Here is a 25,054-nt window from a genome sequence, read left to right as displayed (position 1 = left end):
TAGTGTTACTTTGAAGCAGTTTCAGGGGGGACATCCCGTCTTATCTAACGCAAATTAAAAACAGTTCCACATTGGCAAACAGATGAGTACAACACAAACGTGTGTTTCAGACCACAATAACACAATTTGACATAAGATAGCACGTGTTGAGAAGCTTGTTCCCTCTACAGTCTGATTCACGACCACAGAGATACGTAAGGTGCGTTGTGGTGGTTGTGGTGGACAGGTAGCTAGCGTCGCTAATAGTCTGTTTGAGTATGCGTGTGTGTATATGTGTGTGTCACTCCAGGCCGAAGCCCTCAGCGTTGGAGATGGCGATGGTGAGTTTATGCTTGAGCTCCTTCCTGGTTCGATACGGAGGCAGACAGATCTGATTAAAACAGGTGTGAGAGATCGGCAACCTGCAGACAGAGAGAGAGAGAGATAGAGAGAGATAGAGAGAGAGAGAGAGAGAGAGAAATCAGGAATGCAAGTTAGTTTCAATCAGGAAAAAAAGAAAATCTGTCCTAAACATCATGTCTCTACATATTAAATAAAACCATATGGGACACATCAAAAACGCTAAAGCAGGGATGTTTGAAAAACTTTAAACCCAAAAGTCGAGATAATCGCAGGAAGTTTTGTCATCCTGTGAGTAATGGAGCCTGCTCTCTCCACTCCCAACAAGTGATTTCCTTGTATCAAGTCGGTATGCATGCTTAGAGGAAGTGCACATTTCTTTTGTTCATCTGATCAACACAGAGAACCTGCAGTGTTATACACTTCACTATCATTATGTACTGTATGTGTTGACTTTGCCTCTGGACATTGCTGCCAATTTGGTCAAAGTGGTCTTTTTACCAGACAGCCTCCTTGGTTGGCTAATGACGGCAGGTGAAGGGTGAAAAAGGTCTTGTTTTATGTTCTGTGAAGATTTTTTTTCTGCTAATTGAATGCCTGATAAAATATGTTTGTTTGTTTTAAATCAATGCTTGCAACTTGTACATTTTCAAAACTGTGTATGTAAAAGAACAGTAGTGTGGCCCAGATTCAAGGTTTTATTACTGTTTAAGTTCAGTGTGTCATACCTCCTGCAGTTTAGATCACACCCCAGTTGTGAGTAGAGTCAAATCAGAACAGTTATACTGGTAATACTACCCTTACAGTATCTCTTAGGCGGCTCAAACACACAGATAATCCAATCAGAGATTAAAGAGACCGTTTGTTGAATCAGTGAAGGTTGTTGTGATGGAGACTATGTGTATCATACTGACGTCTGTAGATTACAGTACATTTAAAATGGTCAGTGTCGAAGCTGACTTCTTATCTTGGTTATCAGTGTTTCCGAACCTACCAGTCAGTTGGAACTTCGATCTTTGAGATCTTGAAGTTGAGGTCAGCCATTCCCCCGACAGGAACGCGGTCACTTCCTGTGGCGAAGTGGAGGAGTTTCTTCTGCAGCTCCAGAGGAAACGCCAGCACCACATCCCAGAAACACCTGGTGCAAAACAAGAAATAACTCAGACATGGATGATCAGAAGAATAATCTCTCAGTGTGAGTTTATCATTATCGGGTCATCTTTTCCGAATGGCATTCATTTGGTTTGAAGGGTTTTGTGCTTTGTTTTTCCCTTCTGGTTATTTTGCTTTCTTTTTTCTTTACCTGGTGCATTTTATTTCAAACTTTTTTTTTGCCAAATAACAAATCTATATGTTTTGCATTTACATGTACTTTCAATATGATTCTAAAATAATACACTGCAAAATGAAGAGGTAACAGACAGACAGACAGTTGTATAACAGGCCTGCAGCTGCCTGTTGTCAGCTGTCAGCTCCGTGCTGGGTTTCATTATCTGTGTCTGACAAGTGTTGGCCTATTTGCTGCGGGAAACAAAAGGACTGAAGGACATCTGTGTGTATGTGAGCGTCTGTGTGAGTGTGCATGTGTGTGAGTGTGTATGTCTGTGTGTGTGTGTGTGTGTGTGTGTGTGTGCATGTGTGTGTGAGAGAGAGTTCCTTCCTGTTACAAAACTAATGCCTTGCTTGCCTGCGGCATATAAACACTGAAAACCATTAGTCAACCATCTCTGCCTTTGAACTGAAAAACAAACTGTGGTCGGCTGAAGAGCAGCGCTGACATTTTGATTTCCAGACTGTTTAAAAAAGCGATTATTAGTCATAATAAATAGGCTGTGTTCACAAGATAAACCCGATAATACTGATAAAAAATGTGCTCAAATACTTTAAACAATCTGCCTGGAACCAGAAGACGAAGATTTTAGCGCATTGCATTGTGGGTCAGTTCCAATTAAGAGGAAGTGCAGGCGTCTTACCGCACAGTGCCGTCGGTCTTGCTGTATCCTTCATACTGAGCAGCTTTCTGCAGAGCGCTCATGTCGAGCTCTGGACTCCCACACACCAACATCTCCACCTCCTCCGGCCGCAGCAACTGCAAAACAAGAGAAATGATATTAAGACACACCACTGTAACACAAGTAGCCTAATAACTACATATGATACATTCATGATTCATAATTTCCTGCATTGGTGGGTAATTTGTTGCATAGTGTTGGACATATAAACAACTATATAGAGAGGTTATTACAGTATATGAAAACATCCATTACAGCTGAAGACCTGCTGGACACAGTCGGGTTCAGCCCTCTGAGTTACAGCGACCATGAGGAACCATTTTATCAAAACGAAACAGCATGCACGCAACATAACCCTTTCAGAATAAATTTCCACTAAAACACAACAGCAGTCGGATGCAACAATCATATCCGCTGCTTGAATGGTGTCAGAACTTCCTGCAAGAGCAACACAACCAGTAAATCAGGAGGAGAAACAGGAAGTTCTGCATCATCGGAGCAGCTGATGTGAAAATGTGTGAAAGTCATTGTTTCCCACTCTTACTTGTTGGGCCGGTCTGTGGACACCGCAAATGATCAACAGTGGATTGGAGAAGTGTTTAAGAATAAATTATAAATGTAAATTACACAAATTAATAAGAATAAGTTTAATAAATTTTGTTTTTGCCGTTATCGTCTGACACTCTGAAAACTCCAAGCTCCATGTCACAACCCAGACCAACGGCTAAAAAGGAAAAACATTCCACCACCAAAAATCATCACACACACACACACACACACACACACACACACACACACTCCCAGGCCTGCCAGATCACATCCTGACACGTCACAAAATGCAGACGTGACTGAGGCATCGAATGCAAACAGAAGAGGAAGAAAGACGTCAGAAGTTTGACCCACATATTAAACCGCAGAGACCTGAAATCGACCCTGATGATTCTGGTGACTTCCTGACCTCCATCAAGACACTTCTTCACTTCCGTCAAACATCAAGTAAATCTACACATCATGATGGAATTTCCACAGGCTGAAGGGCCATATATGTAGCTTTGTAATCATGAATTACACAGATATACATTTAAAATAGTGAGCAGACAAATGGACAAGTTCACAATTTTTCACGTCTGTCTTAAAGGGATAGTTCGGATAGCTGGATTATTCGCTGTTGGTTTTGCATAAAAATGATTGGTGCCGACGTGGTGTTGTCTTAGTGTTGCGTGTGGAGTGTTGGTGTTTACATTCAATGCCATTATCACTCAGCAGAACTCGGTGTCATCTATAAGCTAACCAGGACACTCTTTGTTTAAACAGACTGGAAAAAAAACAAGGAAGAACTAACAGTGGTAACTTTCAGTCTGTGCTAGCCACTTTCTGACACAAACAGCTGACATACGGCAGAAAACACTACACGACGTATGGAAACAATGTTCTCTAGTCCCTACCGTGAACTGCATATAATATATATATTATATATAATAATATTGTACTTTCTGACCCAAACAGCTGATCTGATACCGTGTGCTGCACGCGTAGGTATACAGGGCTGTTGTGCGGGACATAGTGCCGAGGGAAAGGGTTGTCTGACGTCAATGTGAAGCGGTGACAAAAAAAATAGCGTACACCTTAAACTGAAATGTTTGTTTATATGTAGGACTCTTTTAAGTGGCTAAAGTACGTGGTACTCCTGACCTCGTCTGCAGCGGTGCTTAGCTTAGTTTCCATGTAGGAACTCCGGCCGGCTTCTCATAACAGGGGCCATGCTGACTGTTATCTACTGTATGTAGTACACTTACTATTGATAAGTACCTCAGACAACCCCACTTCAAAAAATCCGAACTATCCCTTTCAGCCCTATTACAGCTTCAGATAACCAGATAAACAAGGGCTGGGGTCTCTTGGATTGAAGAGGAAGAGATCTTTTCTAGCCACTCAGAACAGAACGAATGATGACATGGGACTAGTCAAATTAAATGAAGGATGTTATATACAGTAAATAAATCAGGGCTCAAACGATGAGGTAATTGTTTTATAGGCTTAAATAGGGCAGGGATGTGTTATTACAAAGCCACTTTAATCAACCGTAAATAAAATGAGATATAAAAACTTGAGAGTACAGAAACACAGGGAGCCAATGAGCGTTGGTCATGACTAAGCTATTATCTGCACAGCTGAAACGTGTCGTCCCCCCTCCAGTCTTGATATTTTAGACCGGCCTGTCCCCTCTCTGACCCAGATTCAGGCTCCTAGCTGATAAAGTGCAGTCAAACTGTCCCTCTGACCATCTTATCTGCTGCACGCACACACAGTTGTTTCAGTGTGTTCACTCTGCAGTCCAGCACATCAGAGGAGGGGCTACCAACAAAACAGTGCAGCACAAACGTACACACAGTCCCACAGGGTTCACTGTGAACTTGACTGAGCCGACCCTGACCTTCACACAGGCGAGGCAAGAGGTCAAAGGTCACACATGGACTAACAGCACAACTTAAGTGTGTTACTGTTGTAATAGTACTCCACAATAGCAGAGGAACCTTCTAGAAATGTTGCTCAGCAGCTTATATATATTATATAATAGGTTTGTATTATTTTATATGAGTCTGGAAAAACAGGAAGTTTTAGTAATATTTCAAAATAAAATAAGACATGGGGGGAAAAAATGTATGGTTGAAAAAATAAATAAAAAGAATTTTCACGAGATCTTTTCAAAACTTTTTTTTAGGTCATTGTACGACTTCAGGGTCAGTTCAACCACAACAATAATGGAGCGCACGCACCCGTGGGAGAGGTTCATTGAATTTTATTTTGAGATTGGCCTCAAATACAAAGACATTACATCACTGCATGGCAGTATAGGCACGGTTTTCATATAAGCGAGAGACTTCTGAAAAGAATAATTAGTGCAAGGGGACTATCTCGTCGCAGAGCTTACTCTGACCTGGCGACAGGTGTCACAGTTTAACTGGTGTTGAATTAAGTGGTGGCAGTCACAGATGTGTGTGGGCGTGGCTTGTGAGTCCCTTGTACACAAACGAGGAAATGAACGACTCGATTCTACTTCGCTGCTTTATCTCATTAACAATCGATGTCTTTTGAGACATTGTACGAACAACAGTTTGCTGGAACATTCATTTTTCTGTGGACAACAAATGACTATAGTGGAAACCACACTCGCCACTGCTGATCGCTGCAAACGTGTCGTCTCTGCTTTTGTTTTCTTAAAATAACCTTATTCCACGGAATTAAATCGGTTAACGCTTTAAAATAATTAAAACTCGGTACATGTAAATTATGAGTCATCTGCGGTGTAAAATAAGACATTAAGTAGTCCACTGGAGTTTGAATTAACTTGTGATGTTCTACTATGTGCGGCCGCTGTGGTTGCTAAGGTGATCTCAGCTTGTTTTTATGCGAGATCTCGCAAAAAAATATTTTTTTCAACCATAGATTTTTTCCCCCTGCATGTCCCCTCCCAGGCTCCGTCAATAACAATATTATTATATAATATTATAGAAAAAGAATACAATAAGACAGAAGTAAGACTTTAGTTTGCATTGATGAAAAACGACAACAAATGATTTCTGAAAAAAAAAAAAAAAAAAAACAGAATAAAAAAATTAACCCTCATTTTAACACACAACTTGGAGACAATATGCAACAATGTGAAGAAAATAACTCGTCAAAATAAACAACCACAAAAAGACAGTCAGGTCACATGACATCAGTGCCTGAGCACTTGAAAGTATTTAAGTGAGCACAGTGAAATGTCCAGGTTGGATGCATGTTTTTCCACTGTGTTTATGTGGGTCCCTCAGGGGCCTTTGACCCTCACCAGGATCCCCAGAGCTCAACAAACAACAACACGATCAGATTTCAGTCAGCAGCTTTTTATCAGGGAGAGCTAACATTTGATGAAGGAGGAAGGCAAACAGGATTTACTGCATGAGCTCCATTTTCAGGCAGTGTCTTTGTCCATGATGGACAAGAAGTGAAAAAGATTAAATGGTTTGATTAAAAAATGAGTGTTCCAATCTCATCTATTTTCAACTGTAACACAACAGTGATTCAACATAGTAAGTCTTAATTTGTCACTTTTGCTGCCCAACAGTGGATAGTTGCTGTGATACAATATCTGCAATGTAGTTCCAGGAAATACACACCCGCCACTTCTCTGGAAACACATCACTGCTGTTTAAACTAGAATTTCACATGACACAGCCGCTGTGCTGTGTGTCAGATTCTAATCTATCCTGTTTTTTACTTTAGTCATACCTTCTTTGATACACAGCTGTCAAAGTTAGATGTAATGACGTGTGTTCATTTCTATTATTATCTTTACCAAGTAATTCAACATACTACTTGTGTTATTTTAAAGAGGGTTGATAAAATGAAGAATCTTACATCTGATACACTGTAAATGACTTGACTTATTTCTCAGTGTGATGGTTACTTCTCTGACATTGCCGACATGGATATACCCATTATAACCTACAATCTGTGTGTAATATTGGCCACGTCTTGTTCAGGCTCTATATTGTGTATTTTTGACCTTGAACATCAAACTGCGTGCCCAACAGCAGTTCTAATGAAGTGCTGTCTCTGTGAGGAAGTTTAAAGCCAGTTTTGTCACGTTAGCACTAAGTTCCATCCAGGACAACATCATAAACAACACGAGTAAGTGGATGACTCTGAATTTACTCTTAGTATGTGTGGTCAGTGGCCAACTTTATTCAAGTTACATTAGTAAGTGCAACTTCCTGGCTTGCTAACTGCTCAGGCCTAAGATGAAGCGGGAGATATCTATTTGAAGGTCAGTCTTACTAGATTACTAGTTTCAATTTTATTCAGCTGACTTCAAAACTTTTTAAAAACATATTTGAAATCCCCTTTTTATGGTCGCAATGACTAGGAATTGGAGGTACTGACCAATGGAAAGCTCGTGATATTTGTGGAACCAGCAAACAAGTCTTTACTGTGGATACTCTGTGGACTCACCATGAGAGCATCAGAGGCGCACACACTGTGGAAGCCGTGGTAGAAGGCAGCAAACTGTTTGTAAATGGATTTATTCAGCAGGAAGTCGACGTAGAGCTGGACATACTCTGCGGAGAGAGAAGGAAAAGAACAGCGTGATTTTTCTATATTCCATTACAAACTTTTACCACTTTACCCTCCAGTGTTGGCTCTTCCATTGATACCACAAGTGGCAGAGAGCTGACTTCATCCACTTAACAGGACAAAGAAGCTTTCGAGCTGAGCCAGGTTTCTGTGTTAGTGCTTGTATGAGGTTAAAGTATAAAGAAGTTATAGTAGTTCTCTTTAGAGTGCAGCGCTAATTTGATGCAATGGTAAGACTAAAGCCTGAGTTATGCTTTTGAGTTGAATGTCCACAGAGCCTACATTGTAGCCTATGTATACATGGATTATGCTGTTTTTATCATATCTACCTGTGAGTCGGTGTGTCTGCCGCGCTACCCAATCAAACTGCTAGTTGTTAGCATGGTTTCGAGGCCAATGTGTTGATCTTTTAATTGCTACTCTGAGTACTTCTAACAATGGCAACTGATATAAAGTAAATCATGTTGGAGTTGGGGATAATGAATGTAGAAAGGCAGAAAATATGCACACAGAATACGCCAATAAACATTGACAATGACAATGCCTGTTCGAGTTTTAGCTTCATGTGGAAGCCTACAGGCTGCAGCAGCTAGCTATAAATTAGCATAGTGTCCCCCGTAGTGATCCGTATGATGCCACTAATCTTACCAAACACAGCCTTTGCGGGCCATGTTGTTACATTTCTGGGGTGCATATCAGGCTACGGTGTAGGGTCCGTGACTACAGTGTAGCTACAGCACAGAAATATAAATAAGGCTTAAGAACCACCTAGCTTACTTTTTCACTGTCTTGCACCCAAGTCATGTTGCACCAGAGTGCTTTTAACTTTGGTTTCAGGTTTCATTTTAAAATAAATATCTCAAACAATCTCTTTCTGTCCAAATGCCATTATTCAGAGCAGAAAATGTGAGTTTCTAAAAAGCTTGACACCTCTGTCACCGTCAGCTGATGCCTTGTGCTCACAGCAATTCACCATATTCACTAGGCGGCCATTTTTCTCTGATGACACCTTCAGGGTTGGAAGTTTAAATGCTGTTATCAAAACGGATCATTTCTGCTGCTTTCCAAGTCGTTAAACATGGGAAATTTGACAAAGTATCATTACTTAACTGCTAATCCATTAATCAGTGAATGAAAAGACAAAGGATAAGGAAAATCTGGAGGTAGGCCTACATCTGGCCATAATAATAAAAGTCAAATCGATAACCCATTTGTTAACAGCTAATGTTAGCATTTAACTGTAAGCTAACATAACTGTTTAAATACATACAATAAGAAAGGTGTAAACTAGCTAACTGAAATTTTAGTGGGATATTTCAGACTTGCTAATGCTAATGTAGTTGAGAGCTAACGTTAGGTGTTGTCAAGCGGTAGTTAATGACTTATCAAATATGCCATTTTTACTTGAAATACGGCCAGAGGTCTTGCGATTTTCACCATACATTGTCTTTTTTTAGTTGCTGATCAATCAGGAAACAGTAAAAAGATAACGATTCCAAACGTTTATACGACCTTTAACCTTGACTGCAGCAGTACGACATTATCACAGTAGTTCTCTAACGGATCCTGAAAATAGTCAGCTCATTTTCTCCGCTACGAGTTCAAACTTTAGGATGTTTTCCAATGAAACTTGATCCACTAAAGTCATTTGTAATGAGCTGTGTTGGTTCATGAAACATTTAGTAGAACAAAGTGAGGCTATCCTTTGGTTTGTGCAATAACGATGCATGGATGTGAGTAGTGCTTTGTGGGGGTTAGGATGATCTGCTCTTTATTACATTGTGGGCATCTCATCCTGGATTTTTCCAAACAGCAGTATGCAGGTTTGTGCAGGTGTAAAGGTGGTCTGTGTGCCAGTAAGCACGTTTCCCGACTGTAATAGTGAACGACTCAGAGGTCATTCACTGCTGAAATATGTAGTTCCTGCAATGTCTCTGAGCGTGGACTCACCCTTCCTGTTGTGCTTGGTGACAGGGATTTTATCTCCTCCAGGCTTCAGGTTGTAGGATTTGGCTAGCCCCATTTCCTCCTGAAACACCTGCAAAACAAACACACAAAGTATGTCATATAAGTGAACCTGATGATTTTCCCGGACTTAAGAAGTTTAATTGTCTGGAAAAATGGTTCATGGTAATTGGCTGTTTAATTAGTCCAATTATCCAAATCGCTTTACAAGTTTCCTCTCATTTGACTATTTACATAAAAACTCACACGCTGATGTAAGATGGCCTGACCTACTCAGCCTCCTGAGCCAGAGCAGGAAATAAAGATTAGCCATGATAACACATTTTTAATCCTACTTTTTAAAGACATTTAAATTATAATTTTTGTAGTCCTTTCAGTAAAAGCAGGTCTAAAATATTCACGATTAAAGGATTATATTACAGGCTGTGCAGAGCTTGGAAAAACAGTGTTACCAAAGCTTTAAAGCTTGTGCAAATCATCACTGTTTTAAAACGTCTAACGTTCAGCTTATCAAAGGGGCAATGTACGGAAGCTCGACAACATAGCACCACTGCAACTTACGTTTATTCCTGAAAACTGTTAAAAAATGAATTAGTATTCACAAAAAGCCAACGTTAAAAAGGTACCAATCAATATCTTTTATTAACAATAGAAAGAAAATCATGTATTATGAAAAGTATCACTGAACCCAGAGACCTTTCCCCTGACTCTGCCCTTGTCCTCAGCTCTTTGGAGCGCTACACCATCTTGGCAGTACATTAAGCCTCTACATCTTACTGTTATGTGCTACAGTAATGCACACGTGATTATTATCTCTGTACATTACACGCCCTCTCTATTTCATACTGTAAGCTTTTGGACACTCCCTGGGCTATATATGTCACATTACTTCACTACCTTTAATTACAGTTTATGAATAGATATAAGGTACATCTTATACACGAAACGATTTTTATTGTGTTTCACTCTATTTTATATATTGTCATGAACAGAAACATCATGACAAAATCCTTGTATGTGTAAACCTACTTGGCAATAACTAATAAAATGCAAACATCTGATTCTGATTCAACATACTGTTATGGCTTTATGGCACATGACTGATACTGTCTGCCTCTTTCTTAGTGTTTCCAGCTAAAGCTCTGTCTGTATTCTGCAAACAGGTGAGATAAAGTACCTGCCCAGCACCAAACAGACACACTTTGTTTGCGACACTGACTCATCTGGGAACCTCAAGGTGCCTCGCGGAAGTCACCTGGTTCAGCTCCATCAAATAACGCCTCCTTCTTTTTGCACTTTTGTTTGAATATAACTATAAATGTAGGTTTAAACTAACTAGATAAAAGGTGTTTGAGCTTTACGTGTGCTGAAGCTTCACATTTAGCCTACAGACACGAGTGCATCAATCTTATTTATAATAAATCACCTTATATTTCCAAAAAAATCCTTGTCGACAACACTTCATACTGTATGTGGTACATAAACAAACGTTGGTTTATGGTTAGCATTAAGTTTAGCTTCGGGGGAGGGACTATAGGAATGAATTTTGGGGAGGGCTCTTGCAAGAATAGCAGTACAAACCTATATGTGTGCAAAAAATAGAGGAGTATAAATACAGTCAAAGAGACACTTATTGATACAGACAAACATATATATTTACACTGTATATAAAAATGCGGCGTCACTGTGAGTGAGTGACATATAGGAACTACAGAGAGAGAGAGAGACGCAGTGTATTTAAGGTCAGTGGGTGCAGCTGTACCTCAGTGGTGTGACTGTGGCCGGCCTATAGCTCACAGGGAGCTCACACTGTGGGTTAAAATAACACTTCCCCTCAGGCCTTTACGTAACACATGTTCCTGCTGCCTATATAACCTCAGCGGGCACCATAAAGCGTTCCATTATAGCTGGTTACTGCGCTCAGCCTGGGCTGACAGGAGTGTTTCATAGAACATGCTGACGTCACGTAATGTTAAACACAGTATGTGGAACTGTGTGATGTTTGCTGAGGACCAAATTACTGATGTTTAAAGAAGACTTTAAAACTTTTGACATAAACTGCATCATTTTGTGGCGTTTGTGGCAAATTTATGAACAGTAGCCTGCTAATGAAGCCTGTGATTAATACTTGATTAATAATAGAACAACCACTAACTTTAATACCAGGAAGAAAACATGTTTTTTTTGCAGGTAAAAGTGAGCAGTTTGTCAGCATTCCTGTCCGAGTCTGCAGCTGATAATGAGCACAGATAAATATCCAGGAAGTCTGCGATGCCTCTAAACAGGAAATGCGTTGTAATAACTGGTTTGATAAAGGTTTGAGATGGTGTGTGAGATCTAACTATGCTAAGTAAACATCAGCAATAGAGGACAGTGGTGCAATTGTCCGTAACAAAGAAGGCCAAACTAAAATTGATTGTTAACCCTTCGAACTCTGCAAATGGAAATGGTGCAAATGTACCTACTGGACATTACATATTTAACTACACTCCAGGATTTATTTGCATGCTATAAATGTTTTGATTTTTGAGATAAGCTTTTGTTAAAATGCAGTTTGCGCCCTGCTCTGACTTTTATGAGCAGTGTGCAACATTTTGGTTTGTGAGTAACTTCAAATGCTTCAGAGCTAAGTTGTGCTCTAGCTACTGCGGTTTTTATTACAGATCAATCTAAACAGAATTAAGCAAACAACAATCTCTTATGGCGATAAACAGCACACTTCCCAGATATCCAATCAGTGTTGCATGTGTAACGTCCACGGTTAACTCTTGATTTTCCTCGCTGACAGTTTGTTTCCTTTTTAGACAGTTTTCCTTCATCTGAGCGTCGAATTTGTTTCTTTTTCTTTAGATTTTCTCTTATTGTTGAAGTTGTATCTGTAGTCATCCATCTTTTCTTTGTTTGTTCAGCCATAGTAGATTACTGTTTACTCACAACACTTGCAGAGACCGGAAAAGCAGCCGCTTAGCTCCGCCTACCCTCTCTGACAGACCAACCACTGCTGGCTGATGGAAAGCGCGTCACTAACTGGGCGCCGCTTGTGATTTTTTTCGTGTAAGCCGCAACAGATGCCAATACTATATAGTGCAAATGCAAAGGCTTTCATCATTGGCTCATACGCTTAATCAATTAATGTGTTTTGACTCTTATTTTTTATTTAACTGACCAGACTAGAGTACTGAAATGTTAACGTCTGTCGAAACACAAGCAGCCACACAGAACTCTGCTTGAATTAAATCAAAGAGAAGGTTAGCAAAATTATTCATTTGAATAGAAGGCAGGTCTATGGCAGGTACTCTATCATTTTGATACCCCAACTAAAACATGGATAATTTATCATTTATCATGTCAAAGATTTGGAACCAATGCTTGCCAAAAACATTAAGAGTAATGGGTAAAAAAAATGTCTATTTGTAACTTTGATTTAAACATCTGATTAATCTGCTGTATGACATCAGTGGGGCTGATCCAGATCCCCCACTCAGGTCTTTATTAAACTCACACAGCAGTGACAGCACTCACAGCTGTCTGTCAGCACCGTCAGACCTGCAGAGTCACTTTAATCCTGACTATTAACAGAGGAGTTTATATGTACTCAGATCTTTCTCACGTCATTAACAACAGAAAACATTAAAATGAATCAAACCTGTCAAATATAACTTTTCTTATTTATGCACTTTAATGCATTAAAAACACATAAAAATCCACATCGCAGAGAAACTTTTGCAACAGCTTAAATTCAGGTCATGATGAACTTCCTGAAGCTGTATGTGCATCCTCATACCTGGAAGGTGAGGTAGAAGTCTTCCTCTACGTTTCCATCGTAGCTCAGCAGCTCTCCCAAACCATGAGCCAGCTCCTGCACACACACACAGTTTAAGATCACACACAAACACAATGCTGGGACTCACAGCTGACTGGTTTGTACCAAAATTGTTCAAAGATTCTTTATTTCCACTTCTGGATAATTATCATATTTTTTCACAAGTGCATGATCACAGGTATGAAACAGCTCCTTGTTCACATGCTTTTAAGTCAGAACGTCAAACTATCACGTGTGCAGGCGACAATGTGTCTCAAATGCTGCAGCGTCACCTGATGCCTTGGCTTTAACAATGTTTACTAGTTATGTAACTATTTGAAATGAGTTAATATCAGGATACATTTAAACAAGGCACCAAAGCTCCACTTTGTTTTGCACATTCATGTATTGGCTCAATAAAGATTGAATATTTTGGCAGACGAGTCGCCGGAGTTACGGGGTTCGAAGCCAACTGCAGGCCTCATATCTGATATCCTGCTGTTATGTAACCACAGGCCCATTATAGCATCCCAGTGTGTGCGTGCCTGTGCTTGGAGAACCAGAAATTTCGACCTTTAGAGCGGGGAAGGTTTTGGACGTGGAGCAGCTCGTGGATCAGGTAACTCGGCTACTGTGCAGAGACAGCTGCAGACCTTTCTCTCAACGCTGCTGCACAATACAGACGAATATCTACGTCTGTCATGCAACGCTCCTCTGCTGCAAAGTGAGGACAAAGAGTAAACACACTTTTACTAAGATGCAGACTTAAAGTGTTAGCGCCTGCAGCAGAGTGTGGAGTTCCATGCCCTGCTCAAAGGCACCTTAGTCTTTGTCTGCAACTTCACCTAGAACAGGGTTGTCTGTCAGTTACTTAAATCTCTGCACGATGCATTCTGGCCTTGTGAACTTTTCCCATAAAATATAACCTATTTAAAATGTTTAAAGACTGCACATCCTTTTCCTGCATCTATAATAAAATAAAAACACTTCAGGCATATTATTCTCGTGTAAACAAAGAATTGTTCTCTCTCTCAGACCCACAGAGTACATGATGTGAGTACAGTGTGTACGACTCTGATGTATACACTGGCAGGCGGGAGTGTGGCGGAAAAATGTATGCGTGTGTGTGTGTGCGTGAGTCTGCACGACTAAATGGGTGTGTGTAGGAGACAGAAGAACGTGAGCTGAAGCGGATGAAAAAGCTTCACATCTGGGAACGCTCAACAAATGAAACAAACCTGTTTAACTCTTAATTACACCACCACGCGTTACATGAGAATTTTACCAAAGCAAACACTCTCAGAACAATCTAGAAAACCTTATCAACAGACTGAAGTGTAAGATTTAGAGCTTATCTGCACACACAGAAGATCGTAAAGTAAAGAAACAAGAACGTGATTGTGTATTCATGAAGGCGTGCTAGATATCTTTAGATAACAGGGAATCATATCTAAAACCTAAAAACATATACATATTAAAAGTATATTGAAAGTATAGTAAAAGTATGAACAGAGTGAGAGTTCTGAATCAAAGCTGAATACATGATCTGGTGGTAAACTTAATTTTAATGTGACAGCAACATACAGTAAAAGTTAGACTCATAGATGATGATTGGAGGGATCGAGTTGTGTAAGTGAACAAAATGAGTTTAAAAGTGAAACTGTGGCAACCTCTAGTGACAGGATGGAGAAATGCAAGCGTGAGAATGCCAGACTTAGACATTATAAAATCCATCCATCCATTATCTGCAGTACACCGCTTATCCTGTTCAGGGGGGACTGGAGCCAAAGTCAGCTGTCATTAGGCAAGAGGCGGGGTACAACCTGGACTGATCACCTGTCAATCACAGGGCTAACACACATCTACAGGCAATTTTAAAGTCACCGATGAACCTAACGAGCATGTTGTGGATTGTGGGAGGAAGCGGGAGTACCCGGAGAGAACCCACGCATGCACGGGGAGAACAGGCGAACTCACAGAAAGGCCCCCAGGAACTTTCATGCTGTGAAGCGACAGCGTCAACCACTGCACCACCGTGCAGCCAGACATTCAAATCTTACATTTGAAGAGATTTTTTGTTAAACTTAACAGTCTTAAGCTCAAACTCAGGTTTTTATTTGTAATGCTATACAAACAGAGTAAGTGTATATGCAAGCAAATATGCTGTAGGGGCTTTAGAGTGAGAATTGACACAATGCTCATTAATTGCAGTGTTACTCTCCCCTTTAACCTGACCTGTATCTCATCAAACTGTCTCATATATTTTCTAAAACAAAGTCTGGCATTTAACGCCAGTGACATATAAAGCAGAGACACATACCGGCATGATCTGCTGCAGGTCGTCCAGCGTGGCGGTCGCCATGCCGACAAAGGCATTTTGGTCACATGGTGCAGTGGGTGGCGTGAGGAGCTTCCTGTAGAGGGGGACACACATTATAAGTATAAGTCCTTGGGTTGGATGAGCACCTTACAAAGCACAGAGGACAGATTTACACTACTACTGGTGCAGAGGCCTATAAAGAAGTGCTTATTAATGCCTAGGTGTGCTGATTAGGTGACCCAGCTTTAACAGCAAACATTTGCAATCATAGTCAATATTCTCTCCTGTTTTGGATTTCACGGTAAGTTCTTAGGGGAAATATTGTATGAGATGAGATCAGATGTACCTGTAACAGTAGAGGGGGAAGTGGATGTCCAGAGCGATGCTGTTATAAACTGCTAAGCCCATCAGCTGATAGCACAGCAGGTTAAGGAGGAAGTAACTGTTGACAGAGCAAACACACACTCATCCACACACACAGATTGCACATAATGAATGTGTTTCCATCATCAGCTGGACAATTAATCAGCTTAAATATGTAGCGAGCTTCTACACACATACATTCCCATGACACAAAGGTTACCGTATTCATTTAAAGACCGTGTTTTAATCTGCAGCGTTTTTCTGTCTGTTTTTGTATTTGTTGCACGTTTTCTAAATGCTGCATGTATTGTATAATTGCTGAGGATGTTTTCTTAATTTGCTTGTCTTTTGTGTATTTGCATGTGTTTTCTTAAGCAGCTGTGCGTTGAGCTCTCAGGGCCACCGTAAGTCACACATACTGTATCTCCCAATAGAGAGCTCAGTTTTCCAAAACTCTTCACAGTCAGCTCACCAGACTGAAAAAGGACTTAACATGGATCACTTTTTATTGCTTTGAATGAGAATTGATTCAATAACCACATCTTTCCATGGACTGTTTTTCCACCACCAAATCTCTGTGTATTTTTACTTTATTTTGCACATACTACTTTAAAAATTAACTTTAATATTACTATTAAAATATTATACTAAACTATTATACATTTTACTACTAATATAATGATGAAGTACTTTATGAAGTATTGTTGAATAATCTTATTTTGCAAGTGCTGAAGTTTACTGCGGTTTATTAGCTTTCTATTTAGAGCATAAACTCCTTCTGTGTAAATCGCTTGACAATAACCCCCGAGTCTGTATATGATTCTGAAATTACTTACTTCCTCACCTACTTTCAGACAGAAAACTTTGGGAACATAGTTTGGATTTTCAAATATCTGATGTAAGAAATCCTCAGAGAATAAAAGCTGCCAGAATGTGGCTTGGTATGATGGTGAGTTCACGTACTGAGCGTCTCATCCACCTGCTTTTTGTCTATGTCCAAGGGGCGGTGGCTGAACATACACACACAAACACACACACACACACACACACACACACACACACACACACACACACACACAGACACACACAGAAACAGACGCTCACAAATAAACTCAATACACACACGGTGCTCACAGCTGCCACATGTGGTGACCATATGTGGAGTAATTGTGTGTTTATGTGTGTGTAGGTTGAGTATGTGTGTGTCTGTAAACTGCACTCTACTGATTACAGGTAGGTGACATACACACACACACACACACACACACACACACACACACACACACACATACAGGCGCTGCATGAAAACAAACATACACTGTATTTCCACAACCATTAAGGTCATTAAGAAGTCAACCACACACACACACACACACACACACACACACACACACACACACACACACAGATATCAAAGAGTGTAACAGAACAACATTTAGAGGCCCTTGTTCATATATCTTCACTTTATGGGACAAGCATGAATAAAGTTCTCTCGCTCTCTCTCTCTCTCTCTCACCCTCTCCATTCATGCCAGCTCTGCTTCACATTACCTCTGTCTGTTTTAGTGCCCATTATCCCTATTTGCCAGACGGGTTGTTAAACTTGGTGTTACATAATTGGTGCAACAACACAAATACCAACAAAGCAACAAACAGTGAACAACAAATTATGCAACAACTTTCTCCAAACTTGAAGGTTACTTTTCTAGTCTTCAGACCACTTAAGCACTTTTACACTACATGTCACACACATTCACTGCAGAGGCTACTATGCCAAGTGCCAAAGTCCAATCAGGATCTAACCATTTCAGCATTTTGTTCAGCGTCTTGCCCAACGACACTTCAACATGTAGACTGCAGCAGCCAGGAATCGAACCGCCATCTGACCCTTCTACTGAGCCACAGCTGCCACCACAGACTGAAATAATCTCAGTATTCGATTTCTGTCTTAAATGATTCGTCTTACTTTGGTGATTCCGTATCTTTTATTCAACACCTATCTGCCACAAGTATTGTCCTTGTGAGTCCAAGCGTGTAGATGTGTGCCCTTAAATTGACATATTTTGTGCTCTAACACAAGTTTTGGAATTGCTCCGGTAGATTGCTTCAGCCAGGGGCCACAAAACAGGCTGCATTGGCTACAACAAAACCATTTAGGGGGCTAATGCACCTGATCAAAGTGTGTCCAGTTAAAGTGCTTGATTGATATTTTAACTGTCTAACAACATTACAGAAAGGATCTCGACAGAAATAGACCCCTTTGTAGAGTGTACGACACCTCTTTTTAAACCAAACAAAGCTGTCCACTGCTCTCCTTGAAGCCACAAGAGTCCATTGACAAAAACAGTAATGTTACCCCGATAGACTGTATAAAAAGATGGACGACATGACAGCTCCCTAAAAGTGAAGCCAAAGCATCTCTAGCGCCCCCTGCTGACTGGCTGTAGTATAGGTCATAAAGCCCGCCTCCTCCGTGTTAACAGATGGGACATGAGTCAAACTATAAAATAAAAATACACGCCAAATAAATGTTTCTCAAACATGGTTTCTGTCATTATAGTTAGTTCTTATCATGCTGATTTATGTCCAAGTGTTCATTTTTCTGACAAGTTTATTTTCAATTAGTTATTTGACGCTGTAAATTGGATGATTGACAGTTCTGGCTCCAAATGACGTCACCATCACAAGATGGCAGTGCCTATGGCATCACTTTCGTACAATGGGAGCAGATGGAGATGCCTCGCCCACCTATACTATCATTGGTTACCCCGCAGAAAATGTGTGTTGTTGGTCTCCTGCCCATTTTGCTCACTATGCCCAGTTAGTATTTGAAACCTGGCTACTATACAAATATAATTACAAGTCCTACCACAGTGCTGTATGGAGCATTAGTTTCATTCTACAAATGTGTTGCAGTTGCAGCAAAAGTTCTATCAAAATATCACATTTCTGACAAAATATTAAACGTAATAATATTTTTTTCGTCAAAACTGCGATTTGGAAGATTTGGAAAAAAATCCATCTTAAACCACCAGTAGCTACAAGTTGCTTTAAGATACACTTTAGGATACACCGAAATGTAGAGCACAGAACCATGTGTAGTTCTCTCAACCAAACGTTCCATTACTGGCCCACCCAAAGTTCAAATTGATTTGTACTAATTTAAGTCATGTAGTTAACTTTGGGATATGTCTTTTTTACAATTAAGTTCCCGACTGTTTTATTACAGCTGAGCTTATTTTCTTAAGTTGAACTTCTGTTCTTCATTAGGAGGCATTGTGTTAACGAATTGCATATTCCTGTTTAATCAAAAAACCACATTGCACAAAGAGGAGGGGAAAGTGAACAGCTGCAGTGCATTATGGGCCTTTGCTTTCAGGGTTAATCTAACCATGCTTCAGTCTCATCTCCTCTACATCTGTCTTTCTTCATGTCCCTCTCTCTCTCTCTCTCTCTCTCTCTCTGCTGCATCATCAATGTTTGTTCCTTTTTGTTTACATCTGTTTATCCTCTATATTTCCATGTAACACCCCCTGCTGCACCTCTTTATTCCTGCTTCTCATTTACCCCTCTCTCCAGCCTCTCCTTTCTCTACAGCTCCCTCTCCATCCATCTCCATAGTTACGCAATGCTACCATGACGACTAAACAGGAAGGCAGATTGATAAATTAGCTTGTAGTACATGCACACATGTGGAGCATGCACGGAACACCCTGGAGCACACACGCACAGAAACACGCACACACATGTCCACCCTTCCTGCTTTCCTCCAAGTTTTCTTTTTCTCCATCTCTTCTTTTTTGTCTCGTTCTCCCCATCTGACTCCTCTCTCACTGTTTCTGCACTTAAACAAACACACACACACACACACACACACACACACACACACACACACACACACACACACACACACATCAATCACACACACAAATACACAATGACCTGGCGAAGAACAGGCAGCTATTAGGTTATATAACCTTTGACAGTTCCCAGCTGGCTGACTAACTAAGGATAAAGTGCTGGCTCGTTCTCTATTCGCGCACACACACACATACACTGTATATAAACACACTCACACATGCACATATTCCTGGAAGTACATTTGACAAAGAGCAGGAACAGCAGAGCTACTCTGCAGTATGTTGAGCTGGTCATGTATGGATGCTTCACAGAGATGTATCAACGACTGCAGCACATCGTGTTCGCCTCGTTTGTGCTCTGTATTACATTAAAATAAATCAATAACATGAACATCAGTATCAGTAGCCGGCCAACGGCTCAGGGCCAGTACAAAGTAAAGTCAGTGCAGGGAAGTCAGGAGCTCACTGTTTGGACTGTTTGGAAGCATAAACAAGAATGTGGGTGTGTTCAGAAAGTTCTCGAGGCGTGGGAATGCATACAAAGTGATGTAAAGATAAAGTCGAGTAAAGAACAGCTCCTGAGAGTTTAGATGTCTGTCCACCTGTCTACAATTTAGTTTTTACCAAGTACTCCAACTTTCTAATGAATGCAGGTACACATGGTGTAATTATTGTAAGTGTCGGGCAAAATGGGCTCATTTCCTGCTCGAACAAGCTGCAGGAGCAGGAAGAAAGATGCAGCTGTTTCAGGTGTGTTACGAGTTCTTTGGGTGAAAAGCTGCTGGATACAAACCCTGTCTCCAAACATTACAAATGATATTAATCATGATACTAATAATACAAATCTCAAACCACAAATATCAACTGAATTTGGGCTTTATAAACATAATAAATGAGCCTAATGAAATAACAAAAGGTCTCAGTAAAAGTTCACAAACAGTAACTTGATTGGATCCCTTCAAGATTTGTTCCAAAATCAGCTTGTAGCACCAAAAGCAGTTATTAATGTTTTTTCAGTAGTATATTCGACACTCGCTGTACTTTATTTAACACTTGGTTAAGGTTAGAGACAGATCATGGTCTTGGTTTAACACTGAAAAAGCCTCAAAACCTAACCGAAGTGCCCCTGTGGCCTAAACGTTACCACATGCCGGTTTCTGAGTCCTGTGATTGTCCGCCCCCCCATCACACCCTGCCCACTCCCTGCTCTATGAGTACTGGGCGGTACAAAGAAAACCCTCACCTAAAGAAAAAATAAATGTTGCCTTTGAACATACCCCAGACAACAATCCCATTTTCAAACAAAATGCAATTAGCGAGAAAAAAACTTAGCAGTATTTAAAACAACGATTCTGGATCAGAGCTTATATTCCTGTTTTCTTTACAAATCAAACACTTTGAAGCTGAACGACTCAGAGACTTCAAAGTCCAGAGAAAAGAATGAAATGAGGACAAAGTAGAAAAACGTTACAGAAAAAGCTTCTTGAGTCCTGGAACGACCTGGATTCAGTCTGATTCTTAACCGTACAACACAACTAAGGTCAGTTAGCATGTTAGCTAGCTTGACAAAATATGGCTGCAGTCGGTGCATTGGCTGTTTGTAGCATCATGAAGTATACAATTAAAAAAGTAAAGAAAATCCTGTTACATTCAATTTACATAGTTCCTTATGGACTAAATCATTGCTGGTGCCATCCATAGTCTGTAGTGTCCATCATAAAATGTTTAAAAGACACAAGTTGCCAATGCTTTTTACAAGGCTATTTGTTATGTAAGAGTATCTCTGTGAAATCTCCGAGGCTGTCTTGTTTTAAAGAAGTGTCTCTTTTATTTTATATTCCGGGCTGGAAAAAGACAAATTTAGTCGGAGATATATTTGTTCAGTGTGCAGATTTGCAGCCTAAAAACACACATTATAGTATCTCTTTCTCCTCTGTGGTTTCAAATAGAGGAGTGTTGTAGTGTGAGAGAGGAGGAGGGAGGGGGAGTGAAAGAAAGGAGAGCCTGTGTGTGTGTGTGTGAGTGTGTGTGTTTGTGCTCGTCTGCACATCTGAACCCCAAAAGACTGGAGTCTTGTCTATGGGAAACAAACCTGCTTACAGCTGCCCCCAAAGCCGTGAAACCAGTAATGAACTATGAAAATAACAAAAGTACATAAAAGATGCTCATGTTTCTGTTCATGGTCACATTTTGCTGTGGAAAAGGGCCCAACCGAGGGCCTACTTCACAAAGGGATTGCGCTGCTTTGGTGCCCGCTTAACCTTTGCAAATAAGATGCCTAATTCTCGAAGCACGCAAAGGGTAAATGCACCCCAAAGTGTGCTGCAGATGCCATTTGCGTGTGTTTAAATGAGTCATTATGCAGACATTCAGGGCAGATTTAACCCCCTTTCTATGCAAACGAGCCCCATGTCAAAAAGTGTCTAATTCACAAACACCTGTTAGAGTGAAAATATTACCGTCTGCAGAGTTAGTGGTAACTGTATTATAAGGGCTGTCATCATGACAACAATTCCACCTTTTATGTGTTATAAAAAATTAAAATGTCTTTTAACACAGTCTGTGAATGATGTTTTGCTACTACTATTGTTATAAACAGGAGATCCATCGGCCCGGGGCTGTCTGAGGCTCAACCCCGACACACGCTGGCAAATGTGTTAAGCATGATGGGGATGATTGTATCTGGACAAGCTGTTTTTGCAGGCTTGTTCAAGGAATTACAGACAGAGAAACTAGTCGAGTCAGGACTTTACAATAAACTGTTAATAGAGCATTGAATGTAGTAGAGCTCTGTCAGTGTGGAGCTCAGTTAAAGTATAAGACTACAGCTCTCTCAGCAGTGACCGTGCAGTCAACGTCTCTCCTCAATCAGACACAAAACAAGAGCAAACTGCACGGAGCAGCAGAGCGTTATTGGCATGTTTGTGCCAGAATATCAATAGTGCAATCTGCTTTGTGAATCAGACCTTGAGACGGAGCAGATAGCTGTGGCTATTTATGGTGCTTAACAGACAAACTTGGATAAAAGTTATTTATTGTTCCACCCAAAGTCTCCGAAAAACATATCATAAATGCAGTACTAAACAGTATGTGCTAACCTTCATGTAATAAAGGATACAGTCCCAACCAACTGGAACTCCGAATAGTTGTCACACTTCCAACTGCTGAACCAATGACAGCGCGAGTCCTTCATGTAGGTGAACATTCCTGAAAAATAAAACAACACAAAAACTTTTACTCAGAATAAGACTCAACACATTGTTTGTGATTAACCAATAAAATCTTGATGAATGAGAGATTCATGGATGACATTGGAGGAGGGGAGAGGAGATGGTGGCAAGATGGGAAGAGGGTAAAAAACGTGAGGTTCAAAATTTTAAAAAAAGAAGAATACAGTTAAGGGAAGGATGAAGGGAGATATCAGAAGTGTTTAGAAGAGTAAAAAGGAGAATAAAAAAATGAACATTTCATGGTTGAATCACCTGCTGCATTTATCAAAGTAACATTTAGTTAAAGCTGCTACAGCTGACTTTGACCTCTTGAGGACAGTGGAAACAAGTTGTGAACACAACATTAGATAATCACGGTAAACTTGATAGTAAAAGGTTGCTTTTTTTACATTCTGCAGCAACAGAGCGACATGTTCATTAATGTAGAGTAGTGTTGATGTCCAAAATTGACTCCCTTTTTGCTCTGTTTTTGGTCTCCACCTCCTCCTGAGAGATCTATCTGTTACATTGGCTGGCTGTGAAATGCTATACTATGTTGTCCAGCTAGTCTCTAGCTTTGTCTGGTGGCTTTTTGCTGCTGAGAATGTGGTGTACGGCGCCTTCAGGGTTTTATATGCAAACTGGAAGGGAGAGAACGCAGAGAGTGAAAAAGAACAGTAAAGTTGTGGGCTGGAGATCCAAACAATGAGGTGAAACTCACTACAAAGTGGAGTGCAGCTGCAGATTAAGCTGATAATTATCTGTAGGTTAATTTCTACTATGAGGGAGTCCTGATAAAGTGCTCACTGGATGGCCAACAACTCTTTTACAAAGTGTGTCACTGCTGAGTGACGTCCCTCTGTTTCACTTCAAACGACATCACTTCCTAAAAGTCAAGAAATCTGCACGGTCCGTCTGAGTTGTTGATTTTCTTTCTGCGTCTCTTGTTAACACCTTGTCTACATGCGCTCTGTGCTAATTGGCGATGTCTTTGGTGAGTGTCAGCACCATGAAAAAGGATAATGAGCAGGTAGTTTCAGAAGAATAACTCATGAGGAGCTGCAGCTTTTCCAGCTCCGACTGAGAGAAACAGCAGCCGTCTGTTCTGAGCCCAGACACACATCTGGACCGCTCACATCCCAACACCAGAAACTGACACCGCTTTATGCATAAAAGAGCCTGTGTGTGTGTGAGTGTGTACACCTGCCTGTGTGCAGCTGAGTGTGTGTGTGTGTGTGTGTGTGTGTGTGTGTGTGTGTGTGTGTGAGGCAGAGTCGGGGCTTTCCCTGTGCTGCTAATGAGGGGAACACAGCTTTCATTGAGTGTGTTGCTTTGGGCCGACGTCCCCTGGCACCAAAAACACAGACGACCGCGGAAAGATGGAAAGACGATGGAAAGAACAACTTGACCAGAGGAAAGAGAGAGAGAGAGAGAGACAGATAGAAATTAGAAGAGAAAGGGAGACAGAGAGAGAAAGGAGAAAGGAGAAGAGGCCGATGCACAGACACTCAATTGGTTTCCATTTAAGTATTAAGTTTTATGCAAATTCCTGTGTACTGAACAAGAAAGACTGGATCTAAAGAGGAAATCTTGGACAAAATTCTACATCAACATTATACAAAGCTTTTAGATGATGGACTGTTTCTTGTGTTGATGGCAGTAGCAGTGATGGAAGCACGAAAGAAGGAGAAAGTTCAGCTGGAGAATTAAACCGATGAGTGCGATCTGGATTTGGATAAAACTCCCAGTCGTCTATGGAGTCTGAGAGAAGACCAACATCATCAGTCGTTTCAGCAACTGACCCAAAAAGTTATGATGCAGATATTAAGATGTGAACAAAGGAGGAAGTCAGGTGATGTTGGTGGAAGGGTGGGTCAACCAAACATGAGACTGCTGTTTACTTCGTGTTTTCACATTTGTGTTGGCCGTGACCTTGCCTTGCGTTACCGTGTGTTCATCATCACATTACCATTGTTGTAAACGTAACAACATAGCCCGGGAACCAACGCATGCACGGGGAGAACACGCAAACTCCACACAGAAAGGCCCACTTCGTCCGAACCGGGA

At 40.7% G+C, this 25,054-nt stretch overlaps 1 protein-coding gene across 1 annotated transcript in view; it reads right to left on the bottom strand.

The window, feature by feature from the left end:
* Positions 1 to 267: 267 nt before the first annotated feature.
* hectd2 (HECT domain containing 2) overlaps positions 268 to 25,054 on the bottom strand; it is a 51,247-nt gene continuing 26,460 nt past the window's right edge. The window contains exons 14-22 of the mRNA XM_069658568.1: positions 22,897 to 22,985; positions 15,903 to 15,967; positions 15,557 to 15,650; positions 13,219 to 13,293; positions 9,420 to 9,507; positions 7,347 to 7,453; positions 2,313 to 2,428; positions 1,334 to 1,477; positions 268 to 401 (exon numbers count right to left, since the gene is read on the bottom strand). Coding sequence (XP_069514669.1) covers positions 281 to 401; positions 1,334 to 1,477; positions 2,313 to 2,428; positions 7,347 to 7,453; positions 9,420 to 9,507; positions 13,219 to 13,293; positions 15,557 to 15,650; positions 15,903 to 15,967; positions 22,897 to 22,985 — 899 coding nt within the window. The 3' untranslated portion in view covers positions 268 to 280. The remainder of the gene's footprint in view (positions 402 to 1,333; positions 1,478 to 2,312; positions 2,429 to 7,346; positions 7,454 to 9,419; positions 9,508 to 13,218; positions 13,294 to 15,556; positions 15,651 to 15,902; positions 15,968 to 22,896; positions 22,986 to 25,054) is intronic.

This window comes from Semicossyphus pulcher, unplaced genomic scaffold (assembly GCF_022749685.1).
Source record: "Semicossyphus pulcher isolate SPU_LCO1_2020_fin unplaced genomic scaffold, fSemPul1.0.p SCAF_12, whole genome shotgun sequence".
Lineage (NCBI taxonomy): Eukaryota > Metazoa > Chordata > Actinopteri > Labriformes > Labridae > Semicossyphus > Semicossyphus pulcher.
Note: the sequence above shows the minus strand (reverse complement) of the source record. Positions and strands in the feature narration are given on the sequence as shown.